Source organism: Phalacrocorax aristotelis, chromosome 5, assembly GCF_949628215.1.
Source record: "Phalacrocorax aristotelis chromosome 5, bGulAri2.1, whole genome shotgun sequence".
Lineage (NCBI taxonomy): Eukaryota > Metazoa > Chordata > Aves > Suliformes > Phalacrocoracidae > Phalacrocorax > Phalacrocorax aristotelis.
Window position 1 is genome coordinate 35,315,566 of NC_134280.1, and position 14,795 is coordinate 35,330,360.

Sequence of the window (14,795 nt, forward strand, 5' to 3'; positions counted from 1 at the left end):
TTGTGAGCATCCTCTAGGTGGCAGCAGCCAGACTCTCAACTTCTGTGTCTGCACCATGAGGCCAGACAATAGTCTTTACTGATTTTAACAGAGTATTATTAATTTGTAAGACTGCCAGATGGAAAACCTGTTCAGTTTGCCCTTTAATACCGGTTAGTAAACTTTTGGTTCTGGTATTGCTGTTTTCAGAAGTAACTGCTGCCAGAAACAAGTTCAGTCAAGGTCACAACCCAGCATTTTAGGTTTAGCCATGTTAAGACACCCTGTCAATAGCACACTCGCAGTGAAGCATCCTAGTATCCCAGAATTTTGCAGAACCTACAACAGCAGGATGGCTCTGCCTTGCTATATTCAGCAGCAGACTTCGAGTTATTACCTCCTAGCTCCAGATGAATTCCATTGAAGCCTTTTATAGTACAGGCCTTGTTTTACTTCCTAAAACCTACATATTCTTAACTAAGTGGACTCCAGTGCAGCAGGATCTTTTGCCACCATTACTGAAGCTGAGTTGCAGTTCTCTCCCATTTTGTGTTCTACCTCAGTATGGCTGTGTGCCTACGGGGTTGTTTTTCATGTGTCTGTAGTAGTATACAGTCTTGAATAGCATTACTCATTGCTCTCAGTTGTGAGAGCAATCCCCTGCATAGGGTTTAACAGAAAGAAGAGGTGCAAGTTAAATACTGAATGTAGTCAAAATCAGAGATTTAGTACTATCAGTTTTTCTTCTTTTACCTGGCTTTGTTGCCTAGTCACGGGTCTTTGTTTTCTTGAAAGGCAAAAAGGAAACTAAAGGGAAAAGCTCTTGCAAACTGCAAAGATACTTGAGTGGGAAAGAGACAAGTCTAGTATTTATTAGGATGGAGATTCCACTTGTATACAAAAGTATAGGTATTACAGCCTCAGGAACACTTGCCTTTCTTAATACATGAGGGATGGAAAGGCTAAAGGCTATCATTATTATACACAGTACATTTGCTACCAAACAGATTTGTTACCTAAACCATGCCATTAAAAAAAATCCAGACCCACAAATGACCCAAAAAACCCCACCAAACCCATAAAACAGGACAGCTACAGCTTACAGCACCTGAAATTTCTAAGCAAAGTAATGATTACTTAGTAGGTTTTGTGCAAAAAGCACCTTCTCTAACTTAATGCAAGGAAGGACAGTAGTAGTAGTAGTACTCAAAAATTCATTATTGATGGAGCATTTTGAGGAATAAGCAGCAGTGCAAAAAAAAAGAAAAGAAAAAGCAGTTGAAGTTTGACCAAGTTATGCCCTAGTGCTGCCTCCACAGTACCTATTCAGACAAATCCATTTCTTAAAATTACCGCACTGGCTTCCTTGCCTACACTATGCTCAGCAAATGTCACTGTGCTGAAGTCACACAAGCTTAACAGCTCATCTAGAAAACATGCACAAGGAATAAAACAAACCCCACGTCTGTGTGATGCAATCTAGCTGCTGGCAAACTGTTTCATCAGCCAAAGACAAGGAACAACTGTTCCTTAACATACTTCTGAAGTTAAAACTGCTAGCTGGGATCTGACCATATTGTACACATGTAACTATTTCTGCTTCCGCAGCCCAGTTTTGCCAGCAAAAGACAATCTCTTATTCCGAGCTCAGAGAGGTTATTGTATAAACCACCATGCAAAAGGAAGAGTGCTGAGGGAAGCTGCGGTGATTCATGACTTCCACAGGGCAGCTTCAGCCTGTCAGTCCTACTGCTAACTTCCTAGCTGTTCACAGGACAAAGCCATCTGTAAGGCTGTAACAAGTACTTTAGCTTTTTAGCTTTCCTAGCTAGCCCAGCACAGCTTAGATTTTACACTGATGAGTAAACTCAGCTTTTTTTTCAACATTACAGCTGCATCATGGGTTTCATCAGTAAAGAGAAAGAACGTGCTTTATTGAAGGACCAGAGTCCAGGAACATTTTTACTAAGATTCAGTGAAAGCAGCAGAGAGGGAGCCATCACATTTACTTGGGTGGAAGGATCTCAGAATGGTAAGTCAGTAACAGAGAACATCTTTGTCTTCAAAAAAATATAAGTTTAGATCAGAACAAGAAGCCTTTACCCTCTTTCACAGTGAGAGCCAATACAATACACCACCCTAGTAGTCCCCACCCTTACAAGCAGCCAGCCACAAGCCTTAGCAGATACATGGCTTACTTGGTGTTCATAAGCCACACAGTGGCTTGTTTAGGGTTTCAGCGAGGATTAATAATACTTCCCAGGTACTGCTTCTAGCCTGAAAGTCTGTTGAGGACAAACTGCCTAGGCTGTCTCCCCTGCCTGCTTAAAGGCTCTCTTAGCAAGGCACCATTAGTACATACATATCCACACCTCCCTCCAAACCTCTGTCACCTTCCCCAGCAGAGATTTTTCTCCTAGGAAAAGTTCACTACAGTCACGTTCAGCCCTCTGCACTATTGTTCTCTCCCACAACTTCACCTTGTGTGCAGCTCTCCTCTCTCAAACAGTTTTCCTTAACTCATGGTCCAACACATTTATGCCTTCCTTCCCATGTTTCCCCCAGGTAAACCACATATTCACTTACTTCATTTTCCTAGTCGTTCTCTTTCCTCCTGTTTGCAGAAGCAGCACAGATTAAGAGCTTCATTCTTCAGCTAGCTGGGTTATTCACCCTCTATCAAGAAAGAGGGTCTAGAGACTTAAAAGCTGCAAAAAGATATAATCTCCCTTGTAGCCAATGAGGGTTTTTCCTTATCATACTACTTAAATCAGCCCCACTTGCTGGGATGCTGCAGCCATTGACACTTCACTTGGATGAGCCCAAGACCTACAACAGCTGGAAGAGAAACTGCTTAATGTACTAGAATGACTTCTTTCCCCTTACTACCTTCATAGCTGAGGCACCCAAAAGTTGAGCAAAGAAGGGTGATGGTATTTGGAGCATTTATGGAGGCTTTATCTGTCTCTCCTTATATTTCATAAGAGCCCCAAGTGGTGTATTAGGCTCAAACTTCCTAATAGGCAATAGAGTTTGGATGACATCATTTGGAAGAAGGTTGAAAAGGTAGCACAACTTTGATTAGTTAATGAAATATTGGAGTTAATTTCCACAGACAGGTCACCCCAGTCATTCTGGATAGCAATTACACCAAAGGCCATCACTATACACTTCCTGTATGCTTTTCTACCTCACAAAACAATTATGCTCCCTTTGACAGTCAATAAACATTTACCTGCAGCACATTGGGTGTCATCCAGGTAAGCCTTTTGTTCGTGTGACCTCTGAATTTGTGGAAGCGGATGCAGCTTTTCTGGGCAGTTTTAGAAAAGGCTTTGAAACCACCTTTAAGAGTCACTGCTTCTCTCACCTGCAGAGCCCCAGTTTCATTCGGTAGAGCCGTATACCAAGAAGGAGCTCTCTGCTGTTACTTTCCCTGATATCATTCGCAACTACAAAGTGATGGCAGCTGAAAACATTCCTGAAAATCCACTGAGATTTCTGTACCCCGATATACCCAAAGACAATGCCTTTGGCAAATACTACTCCAGGCCTAAGGAGGGTGAGTGCTCTAAATGGCTCATACCGTGTAAGTGTGATGTTTGTTCCCGAGGTACGTGGGCACTGTAATTTCTGTGGCATAGAAAGGATAGCAGTTGGACTGAGTGTCTTGGCAGCCTAACCCATGCTTGAGTGCTGCTCAGCTGAAAGGTAAGAATGGGTACCTAAACTTCAGCAGGTTAAGAAAAGGTCTGTTTTTAAAGAGGCACAACATGAAATCTAGTCAGATGAAAAACCGAAAATGTAATTGTCACTGGCCCTCTAATTCAGCTTTCATATGAGCCTGTGAGATATTTCAGAGATGTAGGTTCCCACTAACAGCTGGAGCCATGATTCTTATTTGACTGTTACACAGGATTGATCCTGGCTGTGTGGGCCTGGCAGGATGTGTTGATACAGCTATATCAAACTTCAGGGGAGGTTTTATTCCTCATTTTCTGTAGGGGAAAAGCAAAAAGGAAAATCTGACTGAAAACTGAATAAATTAACCATAGTACAGTAAAATGCATGAGAAGGAGGCTTGCACATTATCTGGGTCACAGGGTTTATTTTTGGTACAATAAAGGTGGCAATGTGAAGTAAACTTGCTTAAAAAAACCACAAGCTTTTCTTTTTTCCTCCTTGAAGCACCAGAGCCTATGGATTTGGATGGTCCCAAAGGAAATGGCTACATCAAGACTGAGTTAATCTCTGTATCTGAAGTGTAAGTTTCCACAGAAATTCTGGATTTCTAGTAACTGATGATAAATTTTTAGCTGTAGTTCATGTCTCTTCACAGTATTTAAGGTGTAGATGCCCCTGTCAAATCTTTCCTCTCTTTCTCTTCAAGGGTCTGAGCACACCACATTTCATGCAGTGCTGTGTTTGAGGCACCATTTTTAAGTTAAAACCCCTAGAAATTTGCAGGTAGCCGTACTGGTATAATTTCTTGAAAAGCAAGTTCTTTAAGACTTGGTGGACTTGTTTGATTAGAATGTAGGTCACTGAGTAGTCTTGGTTTTCATTTGAAGCCATGCTGGCTTTGCAAAGCATGGTGTATTTCTCACAGGCTAGGTCTCCTTAACAAGAGACCTCATTAGTGGCCCTTCAGGACTCAGTGCCAGTAGCCCAGCTGTGCCTCACTTCTTTAGTGACTGTCCCTGCTCTTCTTCCATTAGCCACCCTTCCAGGCTCCAGTCTCCAGAAAATCTGCTCCCCATGTCTCCTGAAGACTTTGATCAGGTGTCTTGGATGGTGGGCCCATCAGAGATTGACACTGTGGTATGTATCACAAGCCTTTTGCAGGAGGCCTGAGCCAGAACTTGCTTTTTTTCCTTTTTATTTTCTCCCCTTCAAACATACATTAGATACTTCATGCAAGCTAATGCTTGAGAACGTGTCTCTTCAAATGAGTAGGAAAAGCTGGGAATCCAGAGTTAAACTGGGATTGCTATCAGTTGTTCTTTCTGTTGGTTTGTGGGGTAGGGTGAAGAACAGGCAAGCAAAGCTTCCAGCATGTATCTTGCAGGGGGAGGGAAGATGAGAAGGAAGGAGTAAGGCTGTAGTCCTTCCTGTGGGGCCTGGGGTGGGGAGGGAAGGTGGAGCAGGTATGCAGCTTGGAAGTGTTGCCCTGCCAACGCTGGCAATGTATTGCCTGTTACCAAAGCAGGGTGGCCTTTTCAGGGTGTACTTTGGAAAAAAACTTGCTAATTAAAGCATGGCTTTCCCTGTCGTCTGTCGTCCCCCCCCGCCCATGGTAGTTTGATCCTAAGATGTGAATCTGGTGCTATGTGGGGAGGACCTGGTTGTGCTCTGGGATTAGCAAAGGCTAGAGTATCAGGGCTTGACTTGGCTTGATTAACTGACATTTACTTTTCATGTTGCAGATGTGCTCAGCATATTCAACTTAAAGGTTGAACTTTTTACTGCATCGACACAGCTGATTAGCTTATGCATCCCGCTCTGCAGTCAATGACTTGGTGACGTGCTTCATTCCAATTCTTTGGTCTCTCAGCCTGAAGGTCCAGTCGCAATTTTTAATTAATGGGAATATAAACAGTAGTCTGGGTAGCCTCCTTACATGCGCTTTTTTGTTTAGAAGTTCTTTGTTAAAGAATTTCCAGTGAGCAGGATACTGTACCAGAGCAGAGGAAGAAAGCAGGATAGGAATGAGAGGTCCTCAGCAAGCGATGGGAGAAACATGCATGGTTTTTTGTTTAAGGGAATTAGTTAAAGTTTAAAACAGTTGGCTGTACACAGAAGGCTTCAAAGGAAAGCTAGTTCTTTTGCAGAGGTTCTGTTCAGAAAGCTGGTACCTTCTGTGTAACTGCTTCTGAAGAACTTTCACAGCTCTGAATTCTCATCTGCATCACAGAAAGAAGACAAACACTCTGCAGGTATATGCCACACTGAATCCATGCGCTGCTGAAGTTTGCTGGTTTTATCTTTTCTAAGGGCATGGCATACTGAGAGAACATAAGCCAGAAATGTTATCTGCATTTCAATTTTGCTTGTTTCTTAAGGCAAGGTCTTCTTGCATAGGGCATTTAGCATGATCTTTCTCATAAAGAGCGCAGCTTAGGACACCACCTTAAAGCTGCATTGGCATGTGCTGAGTTTGCCACTCCACGTGTACAATCAAGACTATTCCTCTACAGGCTGGAATCATGCTGTCCAGCAGCAGCATTGGACAAAACGAGAACCTACTCTTAAAAAGTACAAAAGCAATTGGAGTATGTTTTTACTTACTGTGCTTAATCTAGCGAGGTGAGGACCTGGTCACTTGTATCGTCTACAATAACACATGCCCCATTTAGGTTGTAACAGGTGAATTGAAACCTAGTTTTCTCATGCACCATAAACCAGAGCTTTATTTAACTGTTGATTTGAATAGCTATAAGACCCTACAGGCTTTGATAATGAACTATTTTTGCCATTAGGGATGAGGCACAGGGAAGTGAAGAAGTTAAATTTATACTGAGTAAAGGCTGCATGATATGCAATCTCTAGTACTTAAAGGCTGAAGTTGTGCTTCCACCAGAGGAGAACAGGTTTGTTTCTCTGCATGTTTGAAGATAAGTAACAACTCACAGTTAAGAGGAAAGGTTGTCTTAAGCAGCTGGTCTCTTGGACTAAGGGCGTGGATTAGTCCAGACTGCTAACTAGCACGCAGCTGAGCAGAGGGGCTGCAGAGCGCTCATGCTCGATCCTGCATGTTCAGGTACGGGATCTGGGCAACCAGCCCTAGGCGGCCCTGCCTGAGCTGGGGGATTGGACAAGATGACCTCCAGAGGTCCCTCCAACCTCAACCCACGTGTGAGACAGCTGCTAGTGCAGCTTCTCAGCCCACTGCTCTCTCTTCCCAGCACCTGGGAGGGCAGTGGTGGCCCCTGTGCCTCACAGGGATTGCAGAGCTACTGCTCTACCGTTCAGAAATACTAGATCCATCAGCCGCTGCTTAGAAAATAAACGACTGGTTCAGTTTAGTGTGTGGTGCCCAGGAAGACTAATGTCCCCCCAGCAAAAGCTCTGGAGAAAGAAAATATAAAATACCTAGGGCATGTAACGTAGGTATTTAAACGGAAAGCATTGCTAAACTGACATTTTTGCTGCCCTGGATTACCAAAGTTAACAGTGCTACACAGAATATCACAAGTGGTGACTTAATGCTTTTAGCTTGTAACTAGCTGAATGTATATCCTAACTGTAATACAAAAGTCAAGTATTTGTTTCTTGAGGTACACCTTGTACTCATGGTCTATATGAAGCAGTTTGTTTTCATTACTTATATACTTCAGTTTTATTGACCAGGGTGAAATTTTGTGAGATCTAAAGCAATGGCTTTGTCTTCACACAGCCAGAAGTTCTAAAAGCAATGGGTTTTCTCTCCAGTGGAATATTCTTTTACCATTTTAAATATGTGGAACTGTCAGTTGACACTTTTGCTCCTTCGCTTGTTTTCTGGCTACTTCTATTACAAAGATGATGTATCTGCCAGTAGTTTACTGTGTATCTCATTTTAATTTTTTTGCGCAACTACACAATTACAGCTCTGAAGCCAAAGGCAACAAATGCTTTTGCCTCATTGCCTTGTTGGAGGTCAGTCTGCAATAGCGGGTTCTTAGAAGGTGGCTGTTAGAAATTTTTTTTATTGTTGCTCACATCATGTCACTTTTTTTCTTCCCCAACCAAACTTCAATAAACTTAACTTGAACTTCTAGTTTGAGTTGATGGGATAACCGATCTATAGCTAAGCTTTGTGAGCTATGAAGTGGGCCTACTGGTATGTGATTTTTCTCTGGAGCTATTAAGTGACACAATCCCTTGCCTCACACATGTCAGGCTTTTATTAACCACACAGCCAGAAGAATAATAAAAAGGAAAAAAAAACTTTTGGTGAGATGAAGGATAGCAGGAGTGAAGAGTAGGCAAGAGAAAGCTGGAGCTGTTGAGGGCACTTAGCCAATCCACTTAAGAACCCTAGCATTAACAAAAAGCAGAGCTGTGTCCTTTCACTGGTTATCAGTGTAGGTTTTAAAAGAAAAAAAAAAAAGGCAGCTATATCTGAAATTTATTCTCATTGCCTGTAAGCATGCTTTGTAAAGGACCAGAGTAGGTTTTCCTGGACAGCCTTCCCCCATGCCTGAAGGCTTATTTCAACATCAGTCACACAGATAACCAATAAAAACCATCATCATCATCTTTGTATTTCCATTTATTATGCTGTAAAAAGCAACACTATCTGGATTTTATTTCTTAAAATAAATAACTTTCATTTTCAGAACCAGTACAGCTCAAGTTTAGATTCATTCATGGGAAACTGCTAGAAATACATTCATCACTGTCTATTCCCCACAATACCGAATCTAAAAGTCAAGATCAGCCCAGTCAGTTACAATGACCAGAAGTACACTGCCAATAAGGGTAGTCACTGATAGTCCAGCTTGGAAGCAAAAAAAGTCTGGTACAATACATTTTGTTCACAAAGATAGGCTAATTAATGCTAAGACTATCACAATATTTCTCAGTACAAAGCATTAAGTTAGCTTAACGATTTCAGGTTGTGGTACAGAAGAAACATAAATGACAAAAACAAAGGAGTGGGGGAAATCCTCTTTGGAGCATAAGGAAGTCAGCATTTGATAAGATAACCAAAAAGCTATTTACGGCAAAATCTACATGTCAGTGTCATGAGTGATAAACAGCCAAACCAATGTACTGCATATATTTATATTTATAAATAACACCATCTCTAAATAGCTGCGCTGCTGAATTGGACATTACAAAATAATGCATCTTCTCACAATGAGAAAATACTAAAACTAACCAGCAAAAATGCACTGAAGCTAAGACTGGCTAAAAGCACTCAGTATGATTCAGGAAAGCGTTAAGTTTAGGGACAGCCATGATCTTTAGTGTTAACTTAGTTAAAATGCCTTGTTTTGGTTTTTCGTATATATATTATCTAATATTATACTTATATTTCAAAAATGCTAGTTTGAGCAATGCAAATTTCAGTTAAATAAAGCTAAATCAGGTATTTTTCTGATAAGCTAAAGGATGTTTTAATAAGAAAAAAAACTATGGAAGAAGTCAGACTAGCTGATACAGATATACAGATACAGAATACCAATCCAGGGTCCAGCTGAAAATACTTCTCTGCACTAAAGCTGATAGATCTTTTGCCAGAGCAAACATGTTGGAATTTACTTCAGGGTGCAGCAGAGAAGAGGCCTTGTGCTACGCAGTGACCGATGTGGCTCAATAAAGAGCAAGAGGCCATTTTCTTTAGTTCTTGATTAGAACTAAGGTGGCTGGGACACAGGATGTGAAAAGAATAAGTTAAAAGCCTTCAGAAAAACAGTTCATCTTCAGCAAAAAAAAAAAAAGGGGGGGGGGGAAGGCAGCTTAAGAACAGCAAGATTATTGAGAAAAAGTGTTTGATAGCCATGCCAGCCAGCTTCCAGATGTGATTTCAGGGCTTCAGACTTCCAGACTTTTCCAAAGTTTCATCATCATGAAGACAGTCACTGCTTGTGATGAGTATCAAGCACTCTTCCATGTGATTTGTCCTCCCTGCGGGGAGGCAGTATGGCATATTGACGAGACACTGTACAGGAACTCGAGAGGATTTACTCTCAACTATCCTGACCTGCTGGGTCACTCCAGAAGTTACTTCTCTCTATGCCTTAGTGTACCCATTTGCAAGAGGAGGATAATGTGGTTCAGATCATCTTTATAAAGTGCTTGGGCCATCCTAGAAAGAATTTGGGCATTATTTCCGGAGGATTTTGGTACCTAAACACAGAAAATTTGAACTTTCAGATCTGCTAGTGACTTGTACACTACGTGCTAGGATAAAAATAGCCATATACACAATTCTCAAGCACAAGCTCCTTTTCCATGTGCTAAACGATTCTTGCCTAGAATTCTTGTGCTAAAATTCTTGCCTGTGCCCAACAACTGCGGTGTTTGGTGAATATCGAACTCTTAACTTTGACTTCTCACTTCTGAGGTTTTATCCCACAGAATTGGCAGACGCAATTGCACATGGGGTAGGGAACTGTTGTAATGACGTATTTCTGCAGACAACAAGCATCTGCATCTATATTTCCCACAGCGGGGCATGTGCCAAGCGGGCTCCGGTGGCAAGACAAGAAATGCCACCGCTCACCACAAAAGGCATCACCTACTTGTGCTCCTGAACTCCTGTTCTGCACCAGCGGAATCCCACTGATGCAATATCCTGCTCCCTGGTCGATGGTAGTGCAAGAAGAGAACATACTCAAAAATTTGGCTTAACTCCTGCTCTGCTCATGCTTTGATTGGCTCTATGCTCCTTAAAGCTGTTTCACTCCATCCATGTTCCTTATTACAAGCCTAAACTAAGTCAGATTTACATGTAGTATTTGGTTTAGTGCTTTGCTGTTCACATACTTCCATTCCCCTCGCTGGTTCCTGGCGCAACCGCCCCAAACACCACACGTGAGCCCCAAAAGGGGGTTTTTGCAGCTTGTCGAGGCTTGCTGTAGTGCGAGCGTATCTGCGAGGAACACAAGCGCATAGAGTGGAAGCACCCGCTTGCCCCAGTGACGGGGAAGTACTTTAGCAGCTGAACATGGAGAGAGAGGAGGGAGGCGAGACAAAGGGAACTGAAAGAAACGCTTGCAAAACAAAACCAAAAAACCCACTAAACGCTGTTTGATGTTACAAGTCACGTTCCCCTATGCCATTTGGTCAAACAAACCTTAAAACAGACTCCCTGACAAGACTATCTCTAAGAACAAGCCTAGACCATAGACAACTGTCACCTATATACTCCGTTTATATTTATATTATGTAAACAAGGTTGTGTGGAATTTTTTTTTTTCTCCAGAGTTAAGTGCAGATCCTTAATTAACACACCCAGCCTAAATCTACATCAGCATCCTCAGCTTTTGAAAAACCTCACTGACGCTCATGCCTGACAGTACTCTGGCTCATCTTGGCCATACTGGAAAGAGAGGGCTATAGAAACAAACAAAAAAAAGATCAGCAGAAAAATTCCTGACCACAGACTAGAGTTCACATAGAACACAAAAATAAATTAAGTAGTGCACAGTAAAGCCAACAACAGCAAAATATTTTTGTACATCAATTAAATGCAGCATGAGGTAATATTGCTCACATTATGGAGGGAGATTCTTAGTTGGTTTTGTTTCTTTTGAGAGAGATTGGATTTGTCCTGTGCGTATAGAAACTCCTGTAACATAACACTGAAGTAACAGAGACTTCTGTAAAATATATACCACTATCAGATAGAAACACACACGCTCTTCATTACTTATGTATACCACAATTAAATAGGTAAGTGATTTGATTCTTAGGATCTAGCTGAAGATGATTATAGCAAGCCATCTAGATTTTTGTGAACCGTTCGGTTCTCCTTTCCGTTGTTGGAATCCTCTGACGGCGTATATTGGACCTGGTATTCTTGAAGAATTTTAAAAACATCATGGTGTCCAAAATGTAAAGCTTCATCCATAGGAGTGTTATTCCACCTACAGGAAGGAGCACAGTATTTCTAAGATCAGCACCTAAGTACAGAGCCAAAAGCACCAGAAATGTAGTTCTTTACATTCTGTGATAATTATTAAGCACACAGACCACACTAAGTTCAGTAACTGCGAAAATACTTTGTAAGCTGAGCGTAACCTTTTAAATAATGGCTTTAACAATTCATCATAGCTTTATTCCCGTTTGCTCTGCGGACCCTATAGAGAACCAGTAGGATCCTGTTCCTTATGCTTCAGTGTACTGGCTCAACACATTCCACTCTTATTTGATACCTCTCCTCATGGGAGCTAGAGGGGTGTTATTAGAGCATCTCTCCTCCAAAGTGGCAGTAAAACCACTCACCTGTCTTTGGGGAAAGGATTCACTTTGCATGCTTCCAGCAGAAATTTAACAACATCTACATGTCCTACAAGAAAAGCAGGACTGTGAGTGTACATATTTAGATGTATATCTCTATATGTATATACACATACAAAATTTTAAAAAGCAGGTATGCATATAGAGAGAGTGAAGATGCTGTAAAGAAGACTGACCACATTCCATTAACAGGAAGCAAGTCACGTACGAGGAGACATTACCTTCTGCAGCTGCTACATGCAGGGCTGTTCGTGAGTCGTAGTCTCTTTGTTCCATATCCATTCCTGACAGAGCAAACCTGAAAAATTCAAAACCCGCCCACGATTACAGAGAAGTCTTACATAATTAAAACAAATTACAAAACTAGCATGGAACAATACCGCTGTGCTAAAATGATTAAACACCTCCTGCAAGAGGATATAACCGGTATCAAGAGCACATCATACCTTCAGTTATAATGAATGGGGCCCTTACTGCTTTGGCTCTAAAAATAAGGTAGGGGCGTAATTTTTTTGTGATATCTAGCTGTTATCAAGAAAAATAGAAATATCTTTGCAGGGTTCGTATCAGTCAACATGTTAGATTTAAAATCTAACAGGGACAAGCTAAGCCATAAAAGGCAAAGTAAATTTATGCCAGCTGAGGAAACCCAGGAAGGACTCCCAAGTCTGAAAATCCTGAACAGCGTTACAGTATTGGGAGAGGTCTTTCATCATGCTGTGGTGGTCTGGGACAGCAGAGCTAAACTATACACATCTTTCCAGCTACTAACTATATTCAGGTATATTCTAGCCACATTAATACGTTTATTTAGTCTCTTACTATTACAACACTAAGCATTGCCAGATTCTATTCCAGACTTAGAAAGCAAAGCTATATTTCCTAGCCTCTCCAACAATTCTGTCCATTTTCCAGCCTGATTTTTTTGTGGCAGTTTCAGAATTGATTTATAAAGCAGGCTAGAGTACAGCTAGGGTTTTCTGCCATCACTATGAAATGACTGGTTAAGGAAGTTTATTTCAGTACGATCCAAAGAAAGGGAAAACAATGGGATTTCAGGATAGTGTGAGGGTACCTTTGTGATGGTTAGGATTGGGGGGGTTGTTTGTTTGGTTTTTGGGTGAACATATTCAACCTCCAGTGCAGCTCAGACGTCCCCAACACAGACACAGTGCATATTCACAAGTAAACAACAATAGCAGGTACCAAACAAGCAGCTTTCCTATTCCCAACCCCACACTGATTTTTACCTCCGGAGTGCAGACACATCCCCTGTGTAGGCAGCAAACAGCAGATTTATCACAGACTTCACCTACAGAGAGAGATGAAAGCCAGTTTATTTAGCTTCTTTCCTCAAAAAGAAGACAAATTGAAAACCCAGAAAAGCCCAGCGTGGCTAGTTGGTCCAGTGCTTATGAACCTGTTCATTTTATCCCCCTCTCTGGCCATATTTGCAATATAGTATACAGCACGAAGAACTCGTTCCAGCTTGCTTTGCTACCGTATGCTTACTTGTATGTCTGTCTTTTCAAGGTTGAAGTCATAAGGACAGTAAAAGAACCAGAAAACGTCCATTTCTATTCTACTGTGGTAAAAAACCATGAGCCTTGCTGTAGGGACAAACTGTATTTCTCTCTTTGATTGCCCAATGATACCAAGTATTGAATTACAGAGACAGCATCACTTTGTACAATTCACAAACCATAAACACCTCCTGCAATGAACCCATTCTGGAAAGTAGGATTTTTTAAAAAATATTTTTTTTTTTAGTTTATTTTTAACAAGAGACTCCTAATACTAAGATAAATCTATGTCAGCAAACGGTACCGGTTTTGCTTGGTATCACAGACTTTCCTTGTGCCCGTCTAATATAGAGGCTTTCTTCAAATAAACAATATTAAGCAATTTCATCACAAAATGAACCACTACAAGAAAAGCAAGGTCTCAAGGCAGACAAAAGTAGGACCTCCTTAGATCAAATAACACAGGAAAAGTCTCAGGCAAGTATTGCTTTTCTCAGCTGCATTAATGAGGAATAAACCATACTGTTAGTCTACCAACGTCATCCCATGCACATTTTTACCATATCCTGGCTATAACAACGCTAAAAGTTTTAACAAGAGCCAAAACGAATGAGATGGGATGCTTAAAACCATCTACCTCAGCTTCTTTCATAAATCAATATGGCCACTTCTAGACACCATTTCACAGCATTTTCCGGTAAACTTTCCAAATGCTGTGTTGTTGCTTTTTAAGTTGAGTCTACAAAGTTCTGTCGCTGCTACCAGCCAAGTAACAGAGATAAAGGAAGAAGCTGATGCTGCGTTGACCTTCCACATCAAGGAGAAGAAATAAACAACAAAAAAAAAAATCAAGAAAATCACCGCCACAAGCAAGTCTCCCACCGATTTCTGCAAAAACACTGGCATATTTTCACAGGGCCACAGATGATCCAACATCTGCGCCTCTTATAAACCAAAGTAGTGGAATTGCTTGTTGTTTTTCACACCTCAAATATGCACTGACGCAAAGAGAGACTGTTAGGCAGAAGGAGACAGAGCCAGGATGGAAACAGCCACACTCCTTACTCCAGTATCCACACACTCATGCACCTCCTTTTCAGTGTGCACTACGAGGCCCATCAGGCTTAGGAGCCTTGCACAGCAAGCGTGCGGCAGGCTCTGCAGGTCTCCATCCCTTCTCAGGGGGTTCAGTATCTCCCAGGCTGCTTCTAAACCTGACCGGCTCCAAAGGCTGGGCCCCTGGGCTCTCACAGCACTGACCCCAAAGCACCTGGGTCACCTCTAACTGAGGCAAACCAGAGATAATTTCCCAGACCCTTCTCACAAGCATTACGGAGGACA

General features: G+C 41.6%; 2 protein-coding genes across 8 annotated transcripts in view; one reads left to right on the forward strand and one right to left on the reverse strand.

Moving 5' to 3' along the window:
• Nucleotides 1-8,305, forward strand: part of STAT1 (signal transducer and activator of transcription 1) — a 27,643-nt gene extending 19,338 nt beyond the window's left edge. For all 5 annotated transcript variants that reach the window (XM_075093922.1, XM_075093919.1, XM_075093921.1 and 2 more), the window contains 5 exons: nucleotides 1,872-2,011; nucleotides 3,356-3,541; nucleotides 4,168-4,243; nucleotides 4,698-4,800; nucleotides 5,406-8,305. In XM_075093922.1, coding sequence (XP_074950023.1) covers nucleotides 1,872-2,011; nucleotides 3,356-3,541; nucleotides 4,168-4,243; nucleotides 4,698-4,800; nucleotides 5,406-5,429 — 529 coding nt within the window. In that variant the 3' untranslated portion in view covers nucleotides 5,430-8,305. The remainder of the gene's footprint in view (nucleotides 1-1,871; nucleotides 2,012-3,355; nucleotides 3,542-4,167; nucleotides 4,244-4,697; nucleotides 4,801-5,405) is intronic.
• GLS (glutaminase) overlaps nucleotides 8,216-14,795 on the reverse strand; it is a 66,918-nt gene continuing 60,338 nt past the window's right edge. For all 3 annotated transcript variants that reach the window (XM_075093927.1, XM_075093926.1, XM_075093928.1), the window contains 4 exons: nucleotides 13,182-13,243; nucleotides 12,153-12,229; nucleotides 11,917-11,980; nucleotides 8,216-11,558 (listed from right to left, as the gene is read on the reverse strand). In XM_075093927.1, the coding sequence (XP_074950028.1) occupies nucleotides 11,402-11,558; nucleotides 11,917-11,980; nucleotides 12,153-12,229; nucleotides 13,182-13,243 (360 nt within the window). In that variant the 3' untranslated portion in view covers nucleotides 8,216-11,401. The remainder of the gene's footprint in view (nucleotides 11,559-11,916; nucleotides 11,981-12,152; nucleotides 12,230-13,181; nucleotides 13,244-14,795) is intronic.